This window comes from Neofelis nebulosa, chromosome 12 (assembly GCF_028018385.1).
Source record: "Neofelis nebulosa isolate mNeoNeb1 chromosome 12, mNeoNeb1.pri, whole genome shotgun sequence".
In the NCBI taxonomy this organism is placed as follows: domain Eukaryota; kingdom Metazoa; phylum Chordata; class Mammalia; order Carnivora; family Felidae; genus Neofelis; species Neofelis nebulosa.
In genome coordinates, this window is record NC_080793.1 from 62,099,970 (window position 1) to 62,119,701 (window position 19,732).

General features: G+C 40.9%; 1 protein-coding gene across 16 annotated transcripts in view; it reads right to left on the minus strand.

Annotated features, from left to right (window-relative positions):
- Positions 1-1,590: 1,590 nt before the first annotated feature.
- The window catches only part of KDM4C (lysine demethylase 4C), a 443,090-nt gene continuing 424,948 nt past the window's right edge, over positions 1,591-19,732 (minus strand). For all 16 annotated transcript variants that reach the window (XM_058695403.1, XM_058695399.1, XM_058695405.1 and 13 more), the window contains 3 exons: positions 11,253-11,372; positions 7,281-7,373; positions 1,591-2,671 (listed from right to left, as the gene is read on the minus strand). In XM_058695403.1, the coding sequence (XP_058551386.1) occupies positions 2,495-2,671; positions 7,281-7,373; positions 11,253-11,372 (390 nt within the window). In that variant the 3' untranslated portion in view covers positions 1,591-2,494. The remainder of the gene's footprint in view (positions 2,672-7,280; positions 7,374-11,252; positions 11,373-19,732) is intronic.

Genomic DNA, 19,732 nt, shown 5'->3' on the forward strand with positions numbered 1-19,732 from the left:
AGAGCTAATAATGGCTTTACGCAGAATGCCGTGAAACGAAGGTGTCTCTTTCAAGAGCCAGAGTGCATATGTGGCCGGCATCATTTTGCTAAGGCCATATACAGCTGTACTTGGTTATAGGAACATTAGTTAAGTGAGCCTATAAAAAACAGCTGTATTTGAGATCACATAGAACTCTGCACATTTTCTCCCTGTGGCAGCCAATCAGAAATCTTGCTGACAGGCAAACTTGTACAGAACGAATGATCCTATTTAGATTAATTCTTTTTAATGCTTTACACAGGCCTACTTTCCTGGCATATTGTGGAGAAGGCAGGTCAGTTTCATTCAAAACCTGGAGACAGAAAACACAAGCTTGATTACTTGATAAAATATATGATGATACTGGTAGGGAATGTGGAGTGCTCAGTCCCTGTAAAAGTAAGACTGGTGGTCTTTCCCTAGCTCAGAGTTCAGGCATGAAGCACTCTGGAAAATGAGCACTCAGCCAGCAGGCGGTCTGGAGAACTGAGATTTAACTGTGGTTCTGTTATTACTGTTTTACCTCTTTACTCTCTACCCAGTAACACGATACATCCACAATTTTTGCCATGAAACCTTGAAATGCCCTCCAATCCTTGGCTCTGGGTTTTGGCCCATAGTGTGTTAACCAGCACCACAGAGAGGACTGAAATATGCTTACTCAGCTGGGCTCACCTGCTCTCCAGGCTCTGCCATTGACATGAGAAGAACACACTTGACCTAGTCCACTGGGTCCAGTGGGATGATGGGAGACATGTGGAGCAGACATGTGAGCTCACCCAAGCTGAGGTCAGCACAGCTGCCCAGCCAAACCCAGCTTAGACCGCAGGCCCATAAGAAAAACAAGCGCTTCCCACTGCAGGCCGCTGGGATGCTTCAGTTGTTTGTTAAACAGCATGACTGCAGCCACAGTTAACTGAAGCAGTCACTAAGGACTGTGTGACCCTTGGCAATCCCTTCCCTGCCTGTCCTCTACAGCTCATCTACGAAGAGAGGCAAGGGACTGGAGGGTCCACACAGCCTTTTCTAAAGGGAACTGGGGACCAAGAAACCTGGGATGAAAGGAACTCCAGATTCTAGGTGATCAGAGTTCTTCAAGGCCTAGAAGGAGCTGAGGGAAACACTTTAATGGGCACCATGGGCAGGCTGAAGAGCCTTTATGCCCAGTTACATTGCCTGAAACATCTGTGGCAACGTGTCCAGTTATGTAAAAAGTCTGTGATCAAAGAAAGGCCTGACAAACTTTGATATGTCTTCATAGCCAACTCCTAAAGAAAACCTGTTTTTCTGTTGATTTAAACCTAAACAGGGGCACTTGGGTAGCTCAGTCAGCTAAGCATCCGACTTTGGCTCAGGTCATGATCTCACAGCTCGTACATTAGAGCCCTGTGTCAGGCCCTGTGCTGAAAGCACAGAGCCTGAAGCCTGCTTCAGATTCTGTGTCTCCCTCTCTCCCTGCCCCTCCGTGGCTCATGTTCACATGTTCTTGCTCTCTCTCCTCTCTCTCTCAAAAATAAAAATATTAAAAAAAAAATAAACCTAAACAAATAAGCAAGTCAGAAGACAGAATTGGAGAAAATGGAAATCTTTATTTTTAAACACTAGTACATTTTCAAGCTGTTTTAAAAAGGAAAAATCATATTAGTTGAAAACTATGCATCAAAGCATATTTATTTAAACTCTAATTTTACAAACACATAATGAAAGAAATATATTTTATAAATATCTACTCAGAATATTATGAAAAAAAAGTGTTTAAAAATAACCGCCCCAGATCTCCCTCTTTAAATATATAAAATTCCCATACAGTTCATAAGAATTCTTTCTCAAGAGCCAAAAATTTCACAAAGGCCAACAACTCAGTTCTCATCAGACACAATCAAAAGTAATAGGGATATAAAAAATTGTAAAAGTTCTGTACAAGGGAAATTACAGATAGCACACGGGTAAATCTCATTACCATACAGGCCATTTGTATTTTAAAAATGTTTTATAAAAACTGCCATTTAAATAAGTGAGAGTCCTTCCCTGACTGTGGAAAATATATAAATGATCACCCTCCTACCTGGGTATGGAGGCTCCCACCCGCTGGGCTTACGGAGAAAAGCCTCCATGTGTTTCTTGACTAAAGGCCTAATTAGGTCGCATGTGGGACCCGCCTCCTCAGGCAGTGGCTTTTTTTGGTGGGTGATTCATTATTATTTCCTTTTACTTAGAAAAGTTCTTTGGGATCATCGAAGACAATTGCTCACAAGTGAAAGCAGGACTAGGGGATGACTTCAGATTGTTGTGTCCAATTAGTAACACTTGTACTCTGTGGTTTGGGTGACAAACTCTGGCAAGCCTAATTTTCCACTGTCAGAAACACCCCCACCACCTACCCCAGGGAAACACATCGCTGGCCCCAAGGCTGTCCCTTCATCTTTCTTCTTCCGGCCCAACTTGCTTGGTTGCCTACAGCAGTATATGCAGATTACTGTCTCTTCTGACACTTCTTCTGGAAAGAGCTCTTCAAAAATGTGCGGTACACAGGGTCATCCACATATTCGTTCTTAAACCTGGAGCTCAGCACTCTCTGTCTTTTTTTCTCCCCTTGGATTATGTCTGCTCCGTAAAATGTGTCTTCAAATCGCATATCAGAGGCTGTGGACTAGAAAGAGCCAGCATCACAGTGCAGAAGGCACAGCATTTGACCATGACAAGAATGGACAAAGATCTGATCCAGCCAACTTGGGATGGGGTGCAGAGGCCAGGCCACAGGTCCAGGATTTTGGAGCCTCCCCACCTGCTTCAGCCAGGCTCCTGCCTCCATGTAGCCTCAGCCCCAGGGACCTTGCCCCAGCAGAAGCAGCATTGAAGTCTTCTCATTTAAATCTCCCTCACTCTCCACCTCCCCTCTGGCTCATGCCCAACCAAGTTTTTGACAAATTTGTCAACAGTCATCTCTAATTCGCCCCAATTCCGATTTACCTCTGGGCCTCTGCCCGCACACCTTCCCTGAAACTGTCCTTGCTCCAGTCCACTTTCTATGACACTTTTCCATCCTAAATTTATTTGACTATTTCTGTTACTTAAGTATTGCTGGCAGCTCACTTATCTGACATTGATAAGGCCTTCCTCCTGCCTCTCTTCTTCCTCTGGCTCTGACTATTGATGCCTCAGGGGTTCTTCTTTCTTAACTATCTGTTCAACTCTGAGGCTCCTGGCATTTTGCACTTCTCCTCTCCACATATGCTCGCTGACCCCTCACACCCATACTCATGGCTTTAATTCCTGCTTCTTCTCCAAGGACGCTCACCCCTCTCACTCCAGTTCAGACCCCCTCCTGTGCACAGGCCTGCATGTCCAACTGCCCAGGAGGCGTCTCAGAGTGTTGACCCCAGAGGCACTTCACATCAAGCTGCCCTACATTGAACTCAGTCTTCCCTCCCCATTACTGTCCTTCCCATACTGCACACATGGCCTACCTATCCTATCCATCTAGCTGCACTGTAGTCATTGGTAATGTCCCCCGCCCCCACCAAGTCCAGGATCCCTTCTACATATTTCTTGTAGCCCTCCCTCCTTTCTTTATTCTGGCTGACTCCCTGGTGCAGGCCTTCACATTTCCTCTGCTAAACCACTGCAAATGCTGCACCCCCCGACTTTGTTCTATAGAACCACTGGAAGAAAGTGCTTTACAAACTGTCTGATCCCATGACATCCCTGCTTCTCATCTTTCAACAGCCTTGCTGCCTTTAAGATGGCACCTGAGATCCCTAGGCTGGACCTACAAAACCTGGCATAATCCTATGTCACGTTCTGGTCAAATAGAATTATGTGCAGTTCCTGACCATGTCTCACTGGCTCATGCTTTTCTGTCATTAGACGTACTTTTTCCTTTGCATGGAAGCTTTCTTTATATTTTCTCTGCCACAGGCAGACTCAAGGGCTCCTCTTCTGGTTCCTGTCAGACTTTATAAGTCAATGCCACAGAATGAGGTCAGTGGCAGAGATGAGGGGCAGGTAAGTTTCTCCCCACTGGGGATTCCTTGAACCCCTTGAGGGTGAGGATATTAGGCACTGAGTTCAGAATTTTATGTGTTCTCCACACCAAGCAACATGCCCAGCACTCAGTCACTGCTTAATTGTTAGCTAGGTGAAGGAATGTGGACTTTTTCTGTTATGCTCAGGTAAAGGCCACATTAGGAGACTATTTTTGCTTCCTAATTCCCTACTGCTTTGCCTTCTAAAATGCATTTCCAACTGGTTTTCACTGAGGTAGATCACTCCTGACAATACCAATGCACAGTGGATCTCACTATCACTGAGGCCACCTCCCCTGGTTGGTGACAGAGGCAGAGTCCAGCTTTGAGGGCTTGAAACACATGGTCAATCATGAAGAAGAGATAAACAATGGAACAGTTACAAAGAAGCTCAAAAACTAAAAAATGGAGCTACGTGCACAGCAGGCATGTTCCCTGACAGTTCATGAGATGGTTATTCAGGGTAACAGGCTACCTGCACGGGTCCCCCAGACACTCCCTTGTTTCACTTGGGAAGAAAATAACTAAAAGATTATGGGTTGGTTGGGCACCCTCTGCCATTAGGAGAAAACATTTTTGTTTCATTCATTCTTGGCAAAGTACTTCCTCTGAGTAATCTTTCCCTTTTGTAAGTGCTAAAGTTATCAAAAGAGAAAATAAAACATCTATGAAAGTGTTGCCATTGTGCGAGAACAGCAAAAGTCAGCCTTTCAAATACAATAATAAAACCGATTTACCAGCAGCTCTACTTAATTATGCACTGTTGCCATGGTTATTCTGTGAGACAATAAAAGGTAATGGGGCCGTTTCTGAAGTTAGTGGGAAAGAACCCCCGCAAAATCACTGAGGTGGACTGCTGACTCTTTTGAAAAATTTCTTCCCAAGTCAGCGTGTGTCTGGGTGAGCAGAAGTCATTAAAATATGAGGCCTCCTGTTCAGCAGTGAGGCTGCTAGCCCACCCTCTCCTTTAGAAAAACAAAAGAGATTTCTCTAATCATAAAATATCTTCCATCAATGACTTTTCCAATTAGATTTGTTTCACCAACTGGAAAAAAAAAAAATAGCAGTCATAGACCAACCAAGGGCCTGAGGGTGATATACTAACCTGAAGGAAAAGCTGGTTTGCTATAACAGGAGCAGAGGAGTCTTTGATTCAATAAAAACAGAGGTAGCAAACTGGATTTAATGACTGTGAGCCTTTGCTCCTAAAGATATTTTCTACTAGGCTCAACTGTTTGATATAACAGTTTACATTCAGATAATATACATGATTTATATATTTTTCACTGACTTTTATTTTTAATTAAAAAGTTCTCTGAGAATAAAAAAAAAGTTGGATGTTGGTATGACTGTTCAGAGAAATGGATCTTAGGAAATTCAGGAGCTGGGTTCGAATAAAGCTATGTAGGAAGGCAACCTGGTATTGGAGCCAAATCTATTATGGAACAAAGAGATTATGATCTGAACAAAAAGCAAAAAAAGCATTCTTTTAGTGTGATTAAGAAATAGTATTTTATTTTTTTTTTTTTTAAATTTTTTTTTCAACGTTTTTTATTTATTTTTGGGACAGAGAGAGACAGAGCATGAACGGGGAAGGGGCAGAGAGAGAGGGAGACACAGAATCGGAAACAGGCTCCAGGCTCTGAGCCATCAGCCCAGAGCCTGACGCGGGGCTCGAACTCACGGACCGCGAGATCGTGACCTGGCTGAAGTCGGACGCTTAACCGACTGCGCCACCCAGGCGCCCCAAGAAATAGTATTTTAAATCCACAAGACCTAGCTGGTGCTTAATCATACACACATTAGAAAACCAAAGACCTGAGTGACTTACAGAGGACTGCCTACTCCATTCCCCATCTTTTAATCTCTAGGTGAATGAGTGAGTGAGTGAGTGAGTAAATAAATAAATGAATAAATAAAGGAGTGGGGGGCAAGGAAGGGCAGGGAGATGAGGGAGAATCGATGAAAGACAGGAGCACAACATGAAAGGTAGCCATCTTTAGCATCCTGAAGAGGAAAAGTTGTTCTTAAGAGATTTAAAGATGTAGGGCTGGACAAGCTATCCAGACTTTTTTAGATCTTTGTTAGGATTTAGCCAATGTCTTTACAACAGGAATATTTGATTTTCTCTTTCCCTGCAGTTTATCTGGCAGTTAATCTACTTTTAGGTGTTTGGGTCCCCTATGTGCCACATTTCTCATTGGGCAGGTACCACTGCTGTACTGTCACTCTTCTCTTGACGATTTCGCTGTGAAGGACCTTCCTCTCAAGGATGCAGCTCAGAAAGACAGTTGACACGTGGTGCAGTTACCCTGTTCCCAGAATCCCACCTGACAGGAAAAGGAACTAAATATACAACTGAAGACTTAAGGAATCCAAGGATTTTCCAGATTAAGGTAACTATCACTGCAGAAAAGTATATCATAAGCATGTGCTGAAAACTGAGGGTGTCATTTATTCTGGAAACAAAATTCATTTTAGTCAAAAAAAATCCCATTCTTTCAAATTTCCCTGTTCAGGATTTATCATTTTTCAGATATAGTAGATGCAATTCTAAATGAGTAAAACTGACTTCATTTCAGGGTCCACTAAATATTTTATGATACAATAATGAAATCTAAGTTATTGTGAATTATATTTTTTAACAACTTCAGTTTTGATTATTTGTCCATGTTTATTTGTTTTTTAATGGAATGTGTAAAGCTTGAAACTAAAAACATTTTCTTTCTTTCTTTTTTTTTTATTTTTAGAAACTGCTTTAGTATTCCCACAACTACTTTTGGAGCTTTTTAAAATTCCTTTAGTTATAAAAGTGAGAGCTTGGTTTAATTATGAACTGACATATTAATGAGTTTTTGGAGAGAAGTTAATGTATATGATACGGCTATAGGAAACCAGATGCTCACTTATACTGTGTCCCTTTTAAACAACTATTGAAAACTTCCTTTAATGTTGCTTCTGATGACATGATTATAAGTACATATTCAACAACTATTTTGGTATGCCAATAAATGTTAACATCATTTGACTTCATTAGAAAGAAAAACAAGAAACCTACACTGGTTTCCCATTTGGGGCCAAATTTGAGGCTTGCATAAGTAAGGGAAAAGTTGCATTGGCTTTCTGGAAATCAATCCAAATGCCTAAGTATGCTTCCTGCTGGGCTTGGGAAACAGAGGGAGAGGATGAGAGATTCACATGGCGGATCCCCAAGGGGTATTTGCCAGCACTTACGAAACGAGCTTTCACTCTCTTGGGTAACTCTTCGTCTAAAGTGTAGATGTCCTCTCTCTTCATTGCTATCTGGGATCCATCTTCAAATTCAACCTAATGAGAAATAAGATATCATGCATACAACAAAACATATACACACAATATCACATATACACATACATACACAAAGAAGCATTCACCATTTTTTTTCAAGGTTCTAAGTAACTAAAAAAAGGGAAAAAGGATCAAGCAGAACAAACAAGAGGATCAGCCAACAGCTAAAGAACAAAGAAAAGCTCTTTCCCTTTATTAAACTAACAACATATGCTTTCAAACAGGCCAAAATTCTTGAAAATGAGTGTCTTGGAATATGTGATATGAAAACTTTATCCCTTCCCCCTACCCCCAAAGCAAAAACAAAGAAACACAGCTGCTCCTCAATGATTTCTTTGAATATGAAATTATGGCCAATTTGGCATTAAGAGCTGGGCCTGTCAGTACCATTTGTTTCTTTAAGAGGCTCTGACACCCTAAGAGGGACAAATGATGATATATTTACTCTTGTATAATAATCCTCCAGGATAAAGTAATTTCTCAAGTTATTAGAGAACGTTCAAAACTCACTTCTATAAAATTCAACCATTTGGCCAAAAAAATCCCAGGTTCTCAACCTCATAACATGTAAAACTACAATAATGGGTGAAAACTTTCATCTAAAATGAAATTTAAAACTTTTTATTCAAGTAAATCAAATGGCAGCAAATAACTGCATAACCAGTATTTTCAACATTTTAGAAGATTTTGTCAGAGAAAAGTAAGTGACACTGGTTAAAAGAAACCAAGGGCATCTGGGGGAAATTCATCAAATTCCCTATTCAAAGTAATTGGTCTTGGTTTAGTCTTAAACCACACATGAGCTCTATCAGGAGCAAACAACAAAAGGGACGCAATCAGAGCACAATATCTTTTTTTTTTAAGTTTATTTATTTATTTTGAGAGAGTGAGCACAAGCAGGGTAGGTGCCGAGAGAGGAGAGAGAGAAGAGACAGAATTCCTGATGCAGGGCTTGAACTCAACAAGCACCGAAATTATGACCTGAGCCAAGGCAGACACTTAACTGATTGAGCCACCCAGGCACCCTTCCTTTATTCCATTTCTCTCTCTCTCTCTCTCTTTTCTTTAATATTTATTTACTTTCAGAGAACGCAAGTGGGGCAGGGGCAGAGACAGAAGGGGACAGAGGATCTGAAGCAGGCTCTGAGTGTTGACAGCAAAGAGCCCAATGTAGAGCTTGAACTCATGAATCGTGAGATCATGACCTGAGCCAAAGTCAGACACTTAACCGACGGAGCCACCCAGGTGCCCTCAGGGCACAATATCTAATATGTTCTAACCTTGAACCACTTATGACATTTTTGAATTTCCTAAGTTGTCTGTCTGAATTCTTTAGGTGTAAGCAATAAAAATAGGCTTGTATTTCTGGTTAAAAGGTAAGTGAAACTTTGCAGCTGCACTAGGTTAATAATAAAAAAAAATCTGCTGGACTTCAAAAAATACTAAAATTAGGATAATATATATAATTTTCTTTTTATCCATGTACTACACACATTTGACTAAGCTGAAACAATCGGTTGGAATTAGGTCTCGGTCACAGGAGAGCTCTCCCTGTTACTTCCCAGAAGGCTGAGATGGGAAGGCTTTTCTTCCTGGCCTTATTTTAGCAGAGTGGTTTCTTTAATATTTAATTAGGCCAAGGTGTCATCTCATTTATACATTTTGATAGCACAGCTAGAAGTACTTGTGCCTACCTTTCTTCTGTTTTAGATCATTTGAAAATTCTGAAAAGCGAAAAAGGCAATTATAAAACTAAAAGGTGATGACCAATCATCCCAGGACCCAGGGGTCTCCCGGGATGCAGGACTTCTAGTGCTAAAATTAGGGACAGTCCCTCACAAGCTAGGATGGTTGTTCACCCTAGTTGGGACACAGCTTAGAGTAAACTCTGGTCCTTCCCTTTACCAGCTGTGTGATCTTCAACAAATTATTAAATTCATGTAACCTTTTTACCCTCATTTGTAAAATAGGAGTCAAAAACATTTATCTTCAGGGCTACTGTGAGGGTCAAAAAAAGTGCACACAATTAGCATATTTAGCTCTGTGCAATAGGTATTTTAGTTGTATCTTTTTTTGTGAACGTCTTTGCTTATTCAATGATGAGACTAAACAGTTAGACACAAAACACAAAATGATCTCAAAAGGGCACTTGGTTTAATGAGGAATTTTAAATTCCTTGTACTTGAGAGATAATTTTAATATTAGTCTTAACTTTTTCATGGAGTCTATAAATATGCTTATATTCTATGTTGATAGGCCATCATAAATTCCACTGAAGTTAACATACTGATTACTAATTAGCCTGAATTTCATCGGATCCTCACTGTGATACTTTTCATGTAGCTAGGAGCTTTGCTACAGGTAAGATGTTTCACTTTTACATTTATTGTTTAATTAAATGTCATTATTTTCTTTTGAATCATGTAGTAATGCTTCTTTTCTAGGAGTCTCCACTATTATCAGTCTGTCTTATGTTTTTTGCCTAATTCTGGATGTTCTGATGCAAAGAAACTCCAGCACCTACCCTATCACAAATGACCTGAATCTGCAACTCAACACTATGGACCAATACAAAGGGGAAAACAGCCTTGACACAGACATGCACACACATGTGCACCAGTACACACACATACAACATACACATAAATGTGCTCTCCTACCTGCTCACCTTGGGTTTTTCTAGGCCTTAAAAAAATGTTGGTTTCCTAAACTTCTTTGAACCCCTTTAATTACATTGTGCTCTAGTTCCTGATTCAGTGTCTTATAATGTACTCTGCCACTTAAACCCCTGCCCCTTATCAGTCTTTGAACAATTCTAAGCTGAAACTGGCAGTCTTATCATTCTCCAGCTGTTTTTAATTTAATAGGCCTGAACCTTCTTACTCTTTTCTTCTTTTAACTTCAATCTTCCTGTTTTTGCTCTACTGCTTAGCTTGAGAATGTTGATTTCTGCCATCGTGTTACTGAAAGTACTACAATGTATGGATTCTAATAAATGTGTTCCTTTTTAAAGTCTGAAGGAGAGCCACCTGGGTAGCTCAGTTAAGCATCTGATTTTGGCTCAGGTCAAGATCTCACGGTTCGTGAGTTTGAGCCCAGCATTGGGCTCTCTGCTGTCAATGCACAGCCTACTTTGGATCCTCTACTTCCCTCTCTCTCTCTGCCCCTCCTGTGATCATTCTCTCTCTCTTTGTTTCTCTCAAAATAAGTAAATAAACTTAAAAAAAAAGTCTGAAGGAATACAAACGCACATCTGCCATCCATGTTGTTTTGTTAGAGTTTAACTCATTCTCATTTCTGACAGAGATAAAATATTTTCAGTTTAATTGCAATTGCACTCTTTAATAATATGCAGAGTTCCCTAGTTAACAGAATATCCAACCAATAGCTCTACTTTTCATTAAATAAGCACTCCATTAAGTTTAAGTGGACAAACGGCCACAACTGTGTCAACACACAGTTGATTTAGGTTTGCTGAGACACCCAATGGAGGTAAGTCTCTCAGGCAAAAGCCACCAACTCAGAGGCTGCTAGCTGATGAACAGCCATCACTGTCTTGGCATACAGTGAGATAAATCAGCCAATTAGTCTCTCCCCATATGATGTAAACACAAGAAAGCAGCCTACCATCCAGTCGCTTATCTTTGGGGCCTACCTATATTCTTTACAATTAAACCACTCATCAAATGCTAATAGTTTCCCAGTGTTGAATTTGGTAATAAAACTCCAATATCTGTGCCATCAGACATTGAATCTTTGCCTCCTTTAAAAAAGAAGAGGTGCTCCAAATTCATGTGGCCTATTCATCAGCAGCATACTGGATATACATGTGCCCTCTGGCTTCCTCTCAGTGAACATCTCACACAGGACAGCACTCACCTGGTACATGTGGGCAACATTTGATCCCAGATATTTTGCTCCATAGAGTTTGCCATCAGGCCACTTGACTTGGACAACTTCTCCCTCAGCAGGAGGGCCCAGTTTCACACAGTCTCGGCTCTGTGGAAGAAACACAGACAGGCTTTTCAAGGCAAGTGTCTAAGTGACTGCATTTAGAACTTAGCAAATGATGAACTCCTGGCAATTAAAAGGAGTTATTGCCTCTGTTTTATGGATTATGATCTTGCATGGGTGTTCAGGGGAAGAGATATGAGCCAAAGGAGTACTTAAAGATTCAGCCTACATCATAAAGTTGCAAAGGAGCCACCATAAGCCAAGCAGGAAAAAAACAGCAGCATTTACATTTGCTACTTGACAAAGAACTGTTCAGAGGGTAACTAAACTATGCATGGAAAGTCCTTTAGCTGAAGAATAGACCAGCTCATGATTTACAACACCTGACATTTATATAGCATTTTTGCAGTCAACTAAATGCTCTAACACACAACTCATTCGATCCTCATAATCAGTCCACAAAGTAAGCAGAGATTATTAATTATCCCCATTTTACTGGCAAGGAAACTGAGCCTCCAAGGAGGCTCCTTTAGGTTGTCAGCATCTCTGGAGGAGTGAAGCTTAATAGGAGGATAAGAAGTGGGATAGCTAGGTGGAAGCAGGGCCAGGGAGGAGCACAGTGAGGTCCGAGCTGTCAGGCTGTGACAAAGCAACAAGGGAAAGGAAAGCAAGAACCATCTGCAGCATGGCAGGTGAGGCTGGGAGGGTTGTGTGCTGTTTAGCAGGCCTCTTCGGAAGACCCTTGGACCTCCCCAGAAAGTCATGCTTCTGTTGGCTGTCCATTAAGTGACCAGCCCTCTTTCTTCTACAGGCATCCATGGTGGCCATCCAAAACCCATCTTCTTCTCATTCATGTCTTGGACTCAACAGTGCTTCCTCCTAAGGCAGGGGTTCAGAGAAAAACCCAGTAGTCCATCCTGGAAGGTGCTTGCTTTTTGGCAGGGAAGGGAGGTAACAGGTCAAATAAAATGTTTTCACAGACATAGTTTGCAAACTCTTAAATTTGTATGTATTGGGTATGACAGCGTGAAATTTTAATACAAATGAATTAAATACTTGACCTCTTTGGTAAAGTTTTTGCACATTTAGCAATTTGTGTTTTGCTAATACCAGTATTTTACTGATGAGGCCAATATGACTGATTGAAATGCACACTTGATCAATCAAGCTATAAATGCAGACTGGGCATGGTTCTATGGTTTAAATGAGAGGCACACACGGGAAATACTTAGTTGTTTAGGACTAGAAATCCACCCTCTATTCCTTTCCATTACTAATAGAAATTTTGCATTATAAAGAAGTGGACATTTTATTGTTGGATTCAGAATACACATGAGAGGCTCAGCTGTTCATTTTCCTCACTGCAGATTCACTTCCATTTAAAGCTACGGGCAAAGAGAAACTTGTGTGCTCAGAAGCTCTATAGGATTGACAGTCTGCATCTAACTTAGTTAAACAAAAATAAGTTTCTCCTTGGCCTTCATAATATTTGGCCTTAGGGCATGCAGAATTGAAAGGGAAGGCTATAGAAATGTTTTCTAGTTATGTCCCTGGGGTTATCCTCTTACTTTCCATTTCCCTTCCAAAGATGAACCTGGTACTAAGAACACTGGAAAGTGCAGCTTCTAAATAGACACTATCCACTCTGCTAGCCTGGGAAGTGATATCAGCTCAGGGGTAACTGAGCTGAAACATAGCAGAGTGGGGAATGGGGGAGGGGGCACAAGAGTATATTTCTTCCCTCTCTTCAAGTTTTCTTCCATGTGGAGGAAGCTCCATTGGGGTAAATGTTCCTGGTTTCTTTTCCACTCTCTCATTCATCCACTCTTCCAAGAGAATAAGCAGTGACTGAACTTTGTTGTTGAGTTCTCAAGGATATGGCATTTTCCAAACTATGCACCATAGAGCCCTGGGGCACCACAGCAAACTCACAGGGGCTCTGTGGGATATTTTCAGGGGAAACCCAGTGACACTCGTCAGACACCCAGCTTACCACTACTACTCTTAAGTTGTTTAGACCTAACTCACTTAATACATGGAACTGTGGACACTGTAAAAAAAATTGTGCTGAAACACTACTTGGCAATGAGAAAGAATGAAATCTTGACATTTGCAACAGTGTGGATGGAATTGGGGGGTATTATGCTAAGTGAAATAAGTCAGAAAAAAATATCATATGTTTTCACTCATATGTGGAACTTGAGAAACTTAACAGAAGACAATGGGGGAAGGGAAGGGGGGAAATAGTTTCAAACAGAGAGGGAGGCAAGTCATAAGAGACTCTTAAATACAAAGAATAAACTAAAGGTTGATGGGGGGAGCAGGGGAAGGGGAAATGGGTGATGGGCATTGAGGAGGGCTCTTGTTGGGATGAGCACTGGGTATTGTATCTAAGCGATGAATCATGGGAATCTATCCCCAAAACCAAAAGTGCACACTGTATACACTGTATGTTGGCTAACCTGATAATAAATTATATTTATATACTATATATATATATATATATATATATATATATATATATATAGCGTGTGTGTGTATATATATATATATATATATATATATATATATATATAAAATTTGTGCTGAGATACACAGGGGCTGTGAACCAGTAAAGCTTGGTAACTGTGGCTTTACCCCCTCACGTTCTCTTTCTCTTTGGAACCACCCTGTGGCCAGAGAACACAAGTCCTGCTCTGTTCCTTCCATAGAGAGGAGCTGGTGGTGTCCTGAAACCCTGTCACTAGGAGGCCTGTCTGATCCTCAGATGCAGTATTAGGAACTTTGCTCACAGATATAAAACCACACACTACAACATCTGCTTTATTAGTAATGAAGAAGATCTTTTCAGTCTCCAAATCCTGACTCCGTTGTCTCTTTTGCTTTTCCTCAGGCAGGATAAATTCTATTTATTGGGCCCTTATTTAATCCAAATGGAGGGAATTCAAGGCCTTGTGGAATACAGAACATGCACTCCCCATTTACTCACCTACCAAAAACAACTGCCAAGCAGGAGACTTAGGTCCTTAGTTTTAGAGATCTGACCTTCGTCAGAGATTTTCTAACCTTTAAAATAAATCTTCACAACAAATCCTGACCTGAAATTTTAAGTACCATATCACTGAGATATGGCAATGGCCACAGAAATGTGGTCTATGGCAATGGCCACAGAAATGTGGTCTAAGCAAAATATGAAGATACTTGAGCAATTTATCATAAAAACATACCTTGATAAATTAAATGTATGCAACATTACCATGTGAGAAATAATTATTTTTTAAAAAGGTGTTTGAGAAAAAAATGTCTGAGATACAGTGTGTTATCTGTCTTACCTGTCCATTTGCCCTTTACTCACAAGTCCCAATTTGGTATTGCCAGTGCCTGACCTCAAAGAGCCAATGTACAGCTCAGCCTCCACTAAGTTTACTCTGTGTCAGCCCCCAAAACCATGACAGAATCTAGTAAAGACATTGCAGTTATCTTTCTCAATCTTCTTGCTTTCAGGACTCTTTTTTTCTTTATTCATAGGAGAAGAAGAAAGAAAAATAACCATCCAACTACAATATACAACATAAAATTGGCTGTGAACTCCTTCCCTCCTCCACCACCAGGAGGCGTCCTTCTCATCCCCTGCCAGGTCAGTTAGCTGGAAGTGGTTTTATTTTGATTTGCATATAACTTCATTTAGTAAGTATTATTCACTGTTTACACCCCAGCTACTTTCCAAAAAGGATTTAAGGCAGCTCATAGTAAAACATAAAAAGGTTTATTTCCGTAACATCTAGTTTCCTCCATAGAGAAATGGTTTCAACTCACCAGCTGTCTCAAAATTTTGAGTTTGCTAGAAACCTTCTATGACTACATGGAGTACAAAGCATCCAAACAGGAATGGAAGCAGAAGCACATAGGCTGATGAAAAGAAGCTGGAAGGTTTGACACTGAGGTTCCCCTGGTCTCTCCAAAGCAGGTGTCTCCAGAACTGTCAGAGTCACTAATCCAGTGTCTGTTTACTGACCATCCGTGTGAGACACTAGAGGAGCCACCAATGCCCAGGGACAGAGGGCCTCTTGACCACACCTGGAGGCCTGTCAGCTCTGGGGCATGAGCACCTCAGGGTCTCTGCAAGGGAAATCCATGATCACTTCAACCAGAAAAGAACTTCTATTTGATTCATAGATTGGGTTTCTGAATAGGATTTCAGGTTTAAAGAAAAAAAAAAGGTTTAAAAGGTTTCTGTCAAAAATCAAAAGTCTGAAAAATAAAATCACCTGTCTAAAACTGAGGGGATTTAGTTTGTGGAGAGCCCCAGTGAATGGTCTGACCCCTCTTTTAAAGACCTTCAGCTAGCTCACACTTCCCTGTGCTGTGCACAGGGAGTATGGCTCCTTACAGTATGGTCCCAACCATCAAGGCACACATTAAAAATCAAGATGCCAGGGGTGCCTGGATGGATCAGTCGGTTGAGCATCCGATTTTGGTTCAGGTGATGATATTGTGGTCCATGGGTTCAAGCCCTGTGTCGGACTCTTGTGCTGACAGCTTGGAGCCTGGAGCCTGTTTCAGATTCTGTGTCTCCCTCTCTCTCTGCCCCTCCCCTGCTTATGCTTTCTCAAAAATAAATAAACGTTAAAAAAAATTAAGATTCCAGCCTCCCACCCCCATAGCTCTGTGTGACCTAGGGGATTTTGTTAAAGCATTCTAGAATTTGAGATCTATTAAAGGATGTAAAGGATGTAAAATGCTAAAGAGGTCTTTTCCTAATGCAGTTCTTAGTGTGTTGCTGGAGCAAGTAAACACCTTTGCTGGGAAATTATATGCATTAATACTTTGACTAATGCATTTTCTTCAGTTGCTGTCTGGACCCTCAGAAGCAGTCTGGCTTCACCTGACATAAATAGCTGTTCACCATTTGCTGTACTGCCTCCAGGGACGTGTAAACCCCCCTAAAGCCTGCCAGGGCCCCGTCCACAGAGACACTGGTGTCTGGAGCTGCCAGTAAGCCTGTGGCTAGAACACTAAATAGATGATGTGAGAATTAAAGACAGAAATCATAATCACAGTCAAGAGCGGGCTTCTGGCTATGATTAAAGGGCTCTGATGAAAGGACTGGGATGGGTCACCAACCCAGGCAAGAGCATGGTGTCATATCACACTCCTGCCATAGTCGGGGCTGACTCCTGCACTTGCTCCACCAACTACAGAGATGAGCCGAGCCGCCAGTCTGATTACCTGAATTCTGAAATCACTGTGTTCTTGGAACTTTTACTGGGACCTATTAAAGGGACCTCTGCAAGTGGCTGTCCTTGAATGATGCCCGTTTTGCCATCCTCCCCCCCAGACCCAACCCCACCTCTGCTCCTAACACGTAGAAACCACAGAGCAGGCAACCCCGTCTATCAGTTCAGCTGTAGTACATGAAGACAGGGTACTTGAACTCCCAGTAGTTAATTGCCATATAGTCTGGAGCCTCTGGCAGTCCCCCTTGAGGACAACGCTTAAGTCACCAGGAGCAAACTGATACCCGCAGCTGCTGGCATTTTGAGGGATAATCACCTGCTCATTAATGGACTCTGGCAGGGATTAACAGACTGACTGATAGCCATGTACTAATTGTACTAGCTATCTATCATTTGGTTGGCTGCCCGGCATCTGAACCCCTATCTCCCTTGCAGGGTCTCAGTGGGAGAAAGAGCTAGCCTGCCATTATAGACACAGGAAAATGCCAGATACTCCCTTACCCAGCCTCCCTGGCAGCAGACATGGACAGGGGCCTGGCCAATTGGCTGTACCTGCTCAGGATGTAGAATCTGTGATCAGAGATGCAGGGAAGCAGCAGAGGGGAGAACAATCTCAGAAGGCAGCAGTGGCAGCCATAACAGCAGCACCCACGCACCAAAAAGGCACAGCAGGGGGCCAGGCTGACCACACATGTGGAAGCGGCTGTGTCCAGGTCCATGGCCTGGTCCTGTCCATGCTCCAACTGAGCAGCCTCCTTTGTTTTCACCTATTCTCTGACCTTGTCCTTTTGCATTCCTGGAGATTCTGTGGGCTTCCTAATAACTTCCCACTATATTCGTTTATTGCTTAAATTAGTTACAGTCACTTTTTGTTGCTTACAACTGACAACCCTGAATGGTAAGTAACTGCTGGTTTAGGTGATGGCAGATCCTTCCTCTCACAAACTAGAAAAGACACCTTTCATTTAATGGTGGAATATAAAACTGGGGAGCTTCCTAGACCACCCAATCCTCATTCAAATAATTTGTGGAAAGCCATCTTTCAAAAAAGAAAGGAACATATTCACAGCACCACTTACCTAATCACAAGGCTTGGCCCTAGATCATTTGTGACTGTCCCCGGACTTTTCATAAATACCACAATCTGAAGAGGTACTCTCTTTAAGGATATCCACAAGAATGCAACCCAGGCCATAAAGGTAAGTCTCCAAGTATCCTAATCAATGGTAGGCTCTCAAGTGGACTCTTTTGAAGGGAATGCATCATATTTGGATGGATTAAATTCTGGACTATTTGTTAAATAGAAGTCATATTTCATATTACCCTTCATGTAGAGATAACAAATATAGAAAATACTTTAATACTATTTTTCTTAATAATTCTTTGTTCTGAGTATCTACTATAATTTCATTAGGGGAAATTACAGATTTTTTTTAAAAAGATATAAAAAACAAAAACAACCCAGATTTCCATCACCCAGAAGTAAATGCTGTTACCACCTGTTAGGATGGCTAAAATCAAAAACACAAGAAACAAGTGTTGGCAAGGAAATGGAGAAAAAGGAATCTTCATGCACTGTGGTGGGAATGTAAACTAGTGCAACACTCTGGAAAACAGTATAGCGCTTCCTCAAAAAGTTAAAAATAGAACTACCATATGACCTAGTAATTGCACTACTGAGTATCTACCCAAAGAAAGTGTAAACATTAATTTGAAAGGGTTACATGCACCCTGATGTTTATAGCAGCATTATTTACAAAAGCCAAATTATGGACCCAGCCCAAGTGTCCATCAACTAATGAATGGATAAAGATATGGAATATACATACAATGGAATATTGTACAAAAGAACGAATACAAAAGAACGAATCTTGCCATTTGAGATGACTTGGATGGATCTAGAGAGTATAATGCTAAGCAAAATAAGCCAGAGAAAGACAAATACCATATGATCTCATTCATATGTGGAATTTAAGAAACAAAACAAATGAACAAAGGATAAAAAGACAAACCAGAAAACACATTGGGTTCTCTTAACTACAGAGAACAAACTGATGGGTTACCAGAGGGGAGGTGGGTGGGGAGTGGGTGAAATAAGGGGACTAAGAATACCCTTATCATGATGAAATGAAAAATGTATAGGATTTAATCTCTATATTGTATACCTGAAATGGATATAACTGTATGCTAACTATACTGGAATTAAGATTTTAAAAAAATTAAATGCTGTTACCATTTGGATTAATCTCTATGCTTCTCTGATTTTTACAAAGTAGGACCTCCTATATATACATAATTATTTTTCATAACTACAAACTTTATTTTCTTTCACATGGAGCACAACTGAGCTCTCTAAAGAGGCAGACAAAGCCGCCTTTTGTGAAGAGCTCAGTGTTGCAGTCCATGCCATGTTTTTTCAATCATTCCACACCATTTGGAGGGAAGAGGTCTTTCTTTTTACTGTGGTAAAATAGACATAACATAAAATTACTATTTTAATCATTTTTCAGTACACATTTCAGTGGACTTCACAGTGTAGTACAACCATCACCATCATCCTCTCCAGAAATGTTTCATCATCCCAAACTGAAACTCTACATCCACTAAACACTAACTCCCCACTCCCCTCTCCTCCCAGCCCCAGGTAACCTCCATTCTACTTTCTGTCTCTATGAACTTGATTATTTCTAAGCACCTCATTATAGGGGAAATCATATAATATTTGTCCATTTGTGTACATATATAATTTTGTGCCTTGCTATTTATCCCCTATAACTACATTATAAGCATCTTCTTAGTTATGAATTATCCTTTAAAAACTCCATTTTACTGGCTGAATACATGCAACACTATGGCTATTCCTCAATTTAACCACTTTCCCACTGTAATATTTCCCACTGTATATGTCTTCATGAATCTTTGTCCAAATTACTGACTATATTCTTAAAGTCTTGCAATAGGAATACGTTGGTAAAAAGTCATATAAACTATTAATAAAGTTGCTTTCATTAAGCTTTGAAAAATTCAACATCAGACTCATTTCTCTTATTCAGTAAATCTTAACCACCACAGAAAATTCTGATTCAGTCAATCTAAGGTAGGGTCCAAGCTAAATGTTCTCCCAAACAATATGATGGTTGGCCAGATTGATAATCACTGTTCAAGATT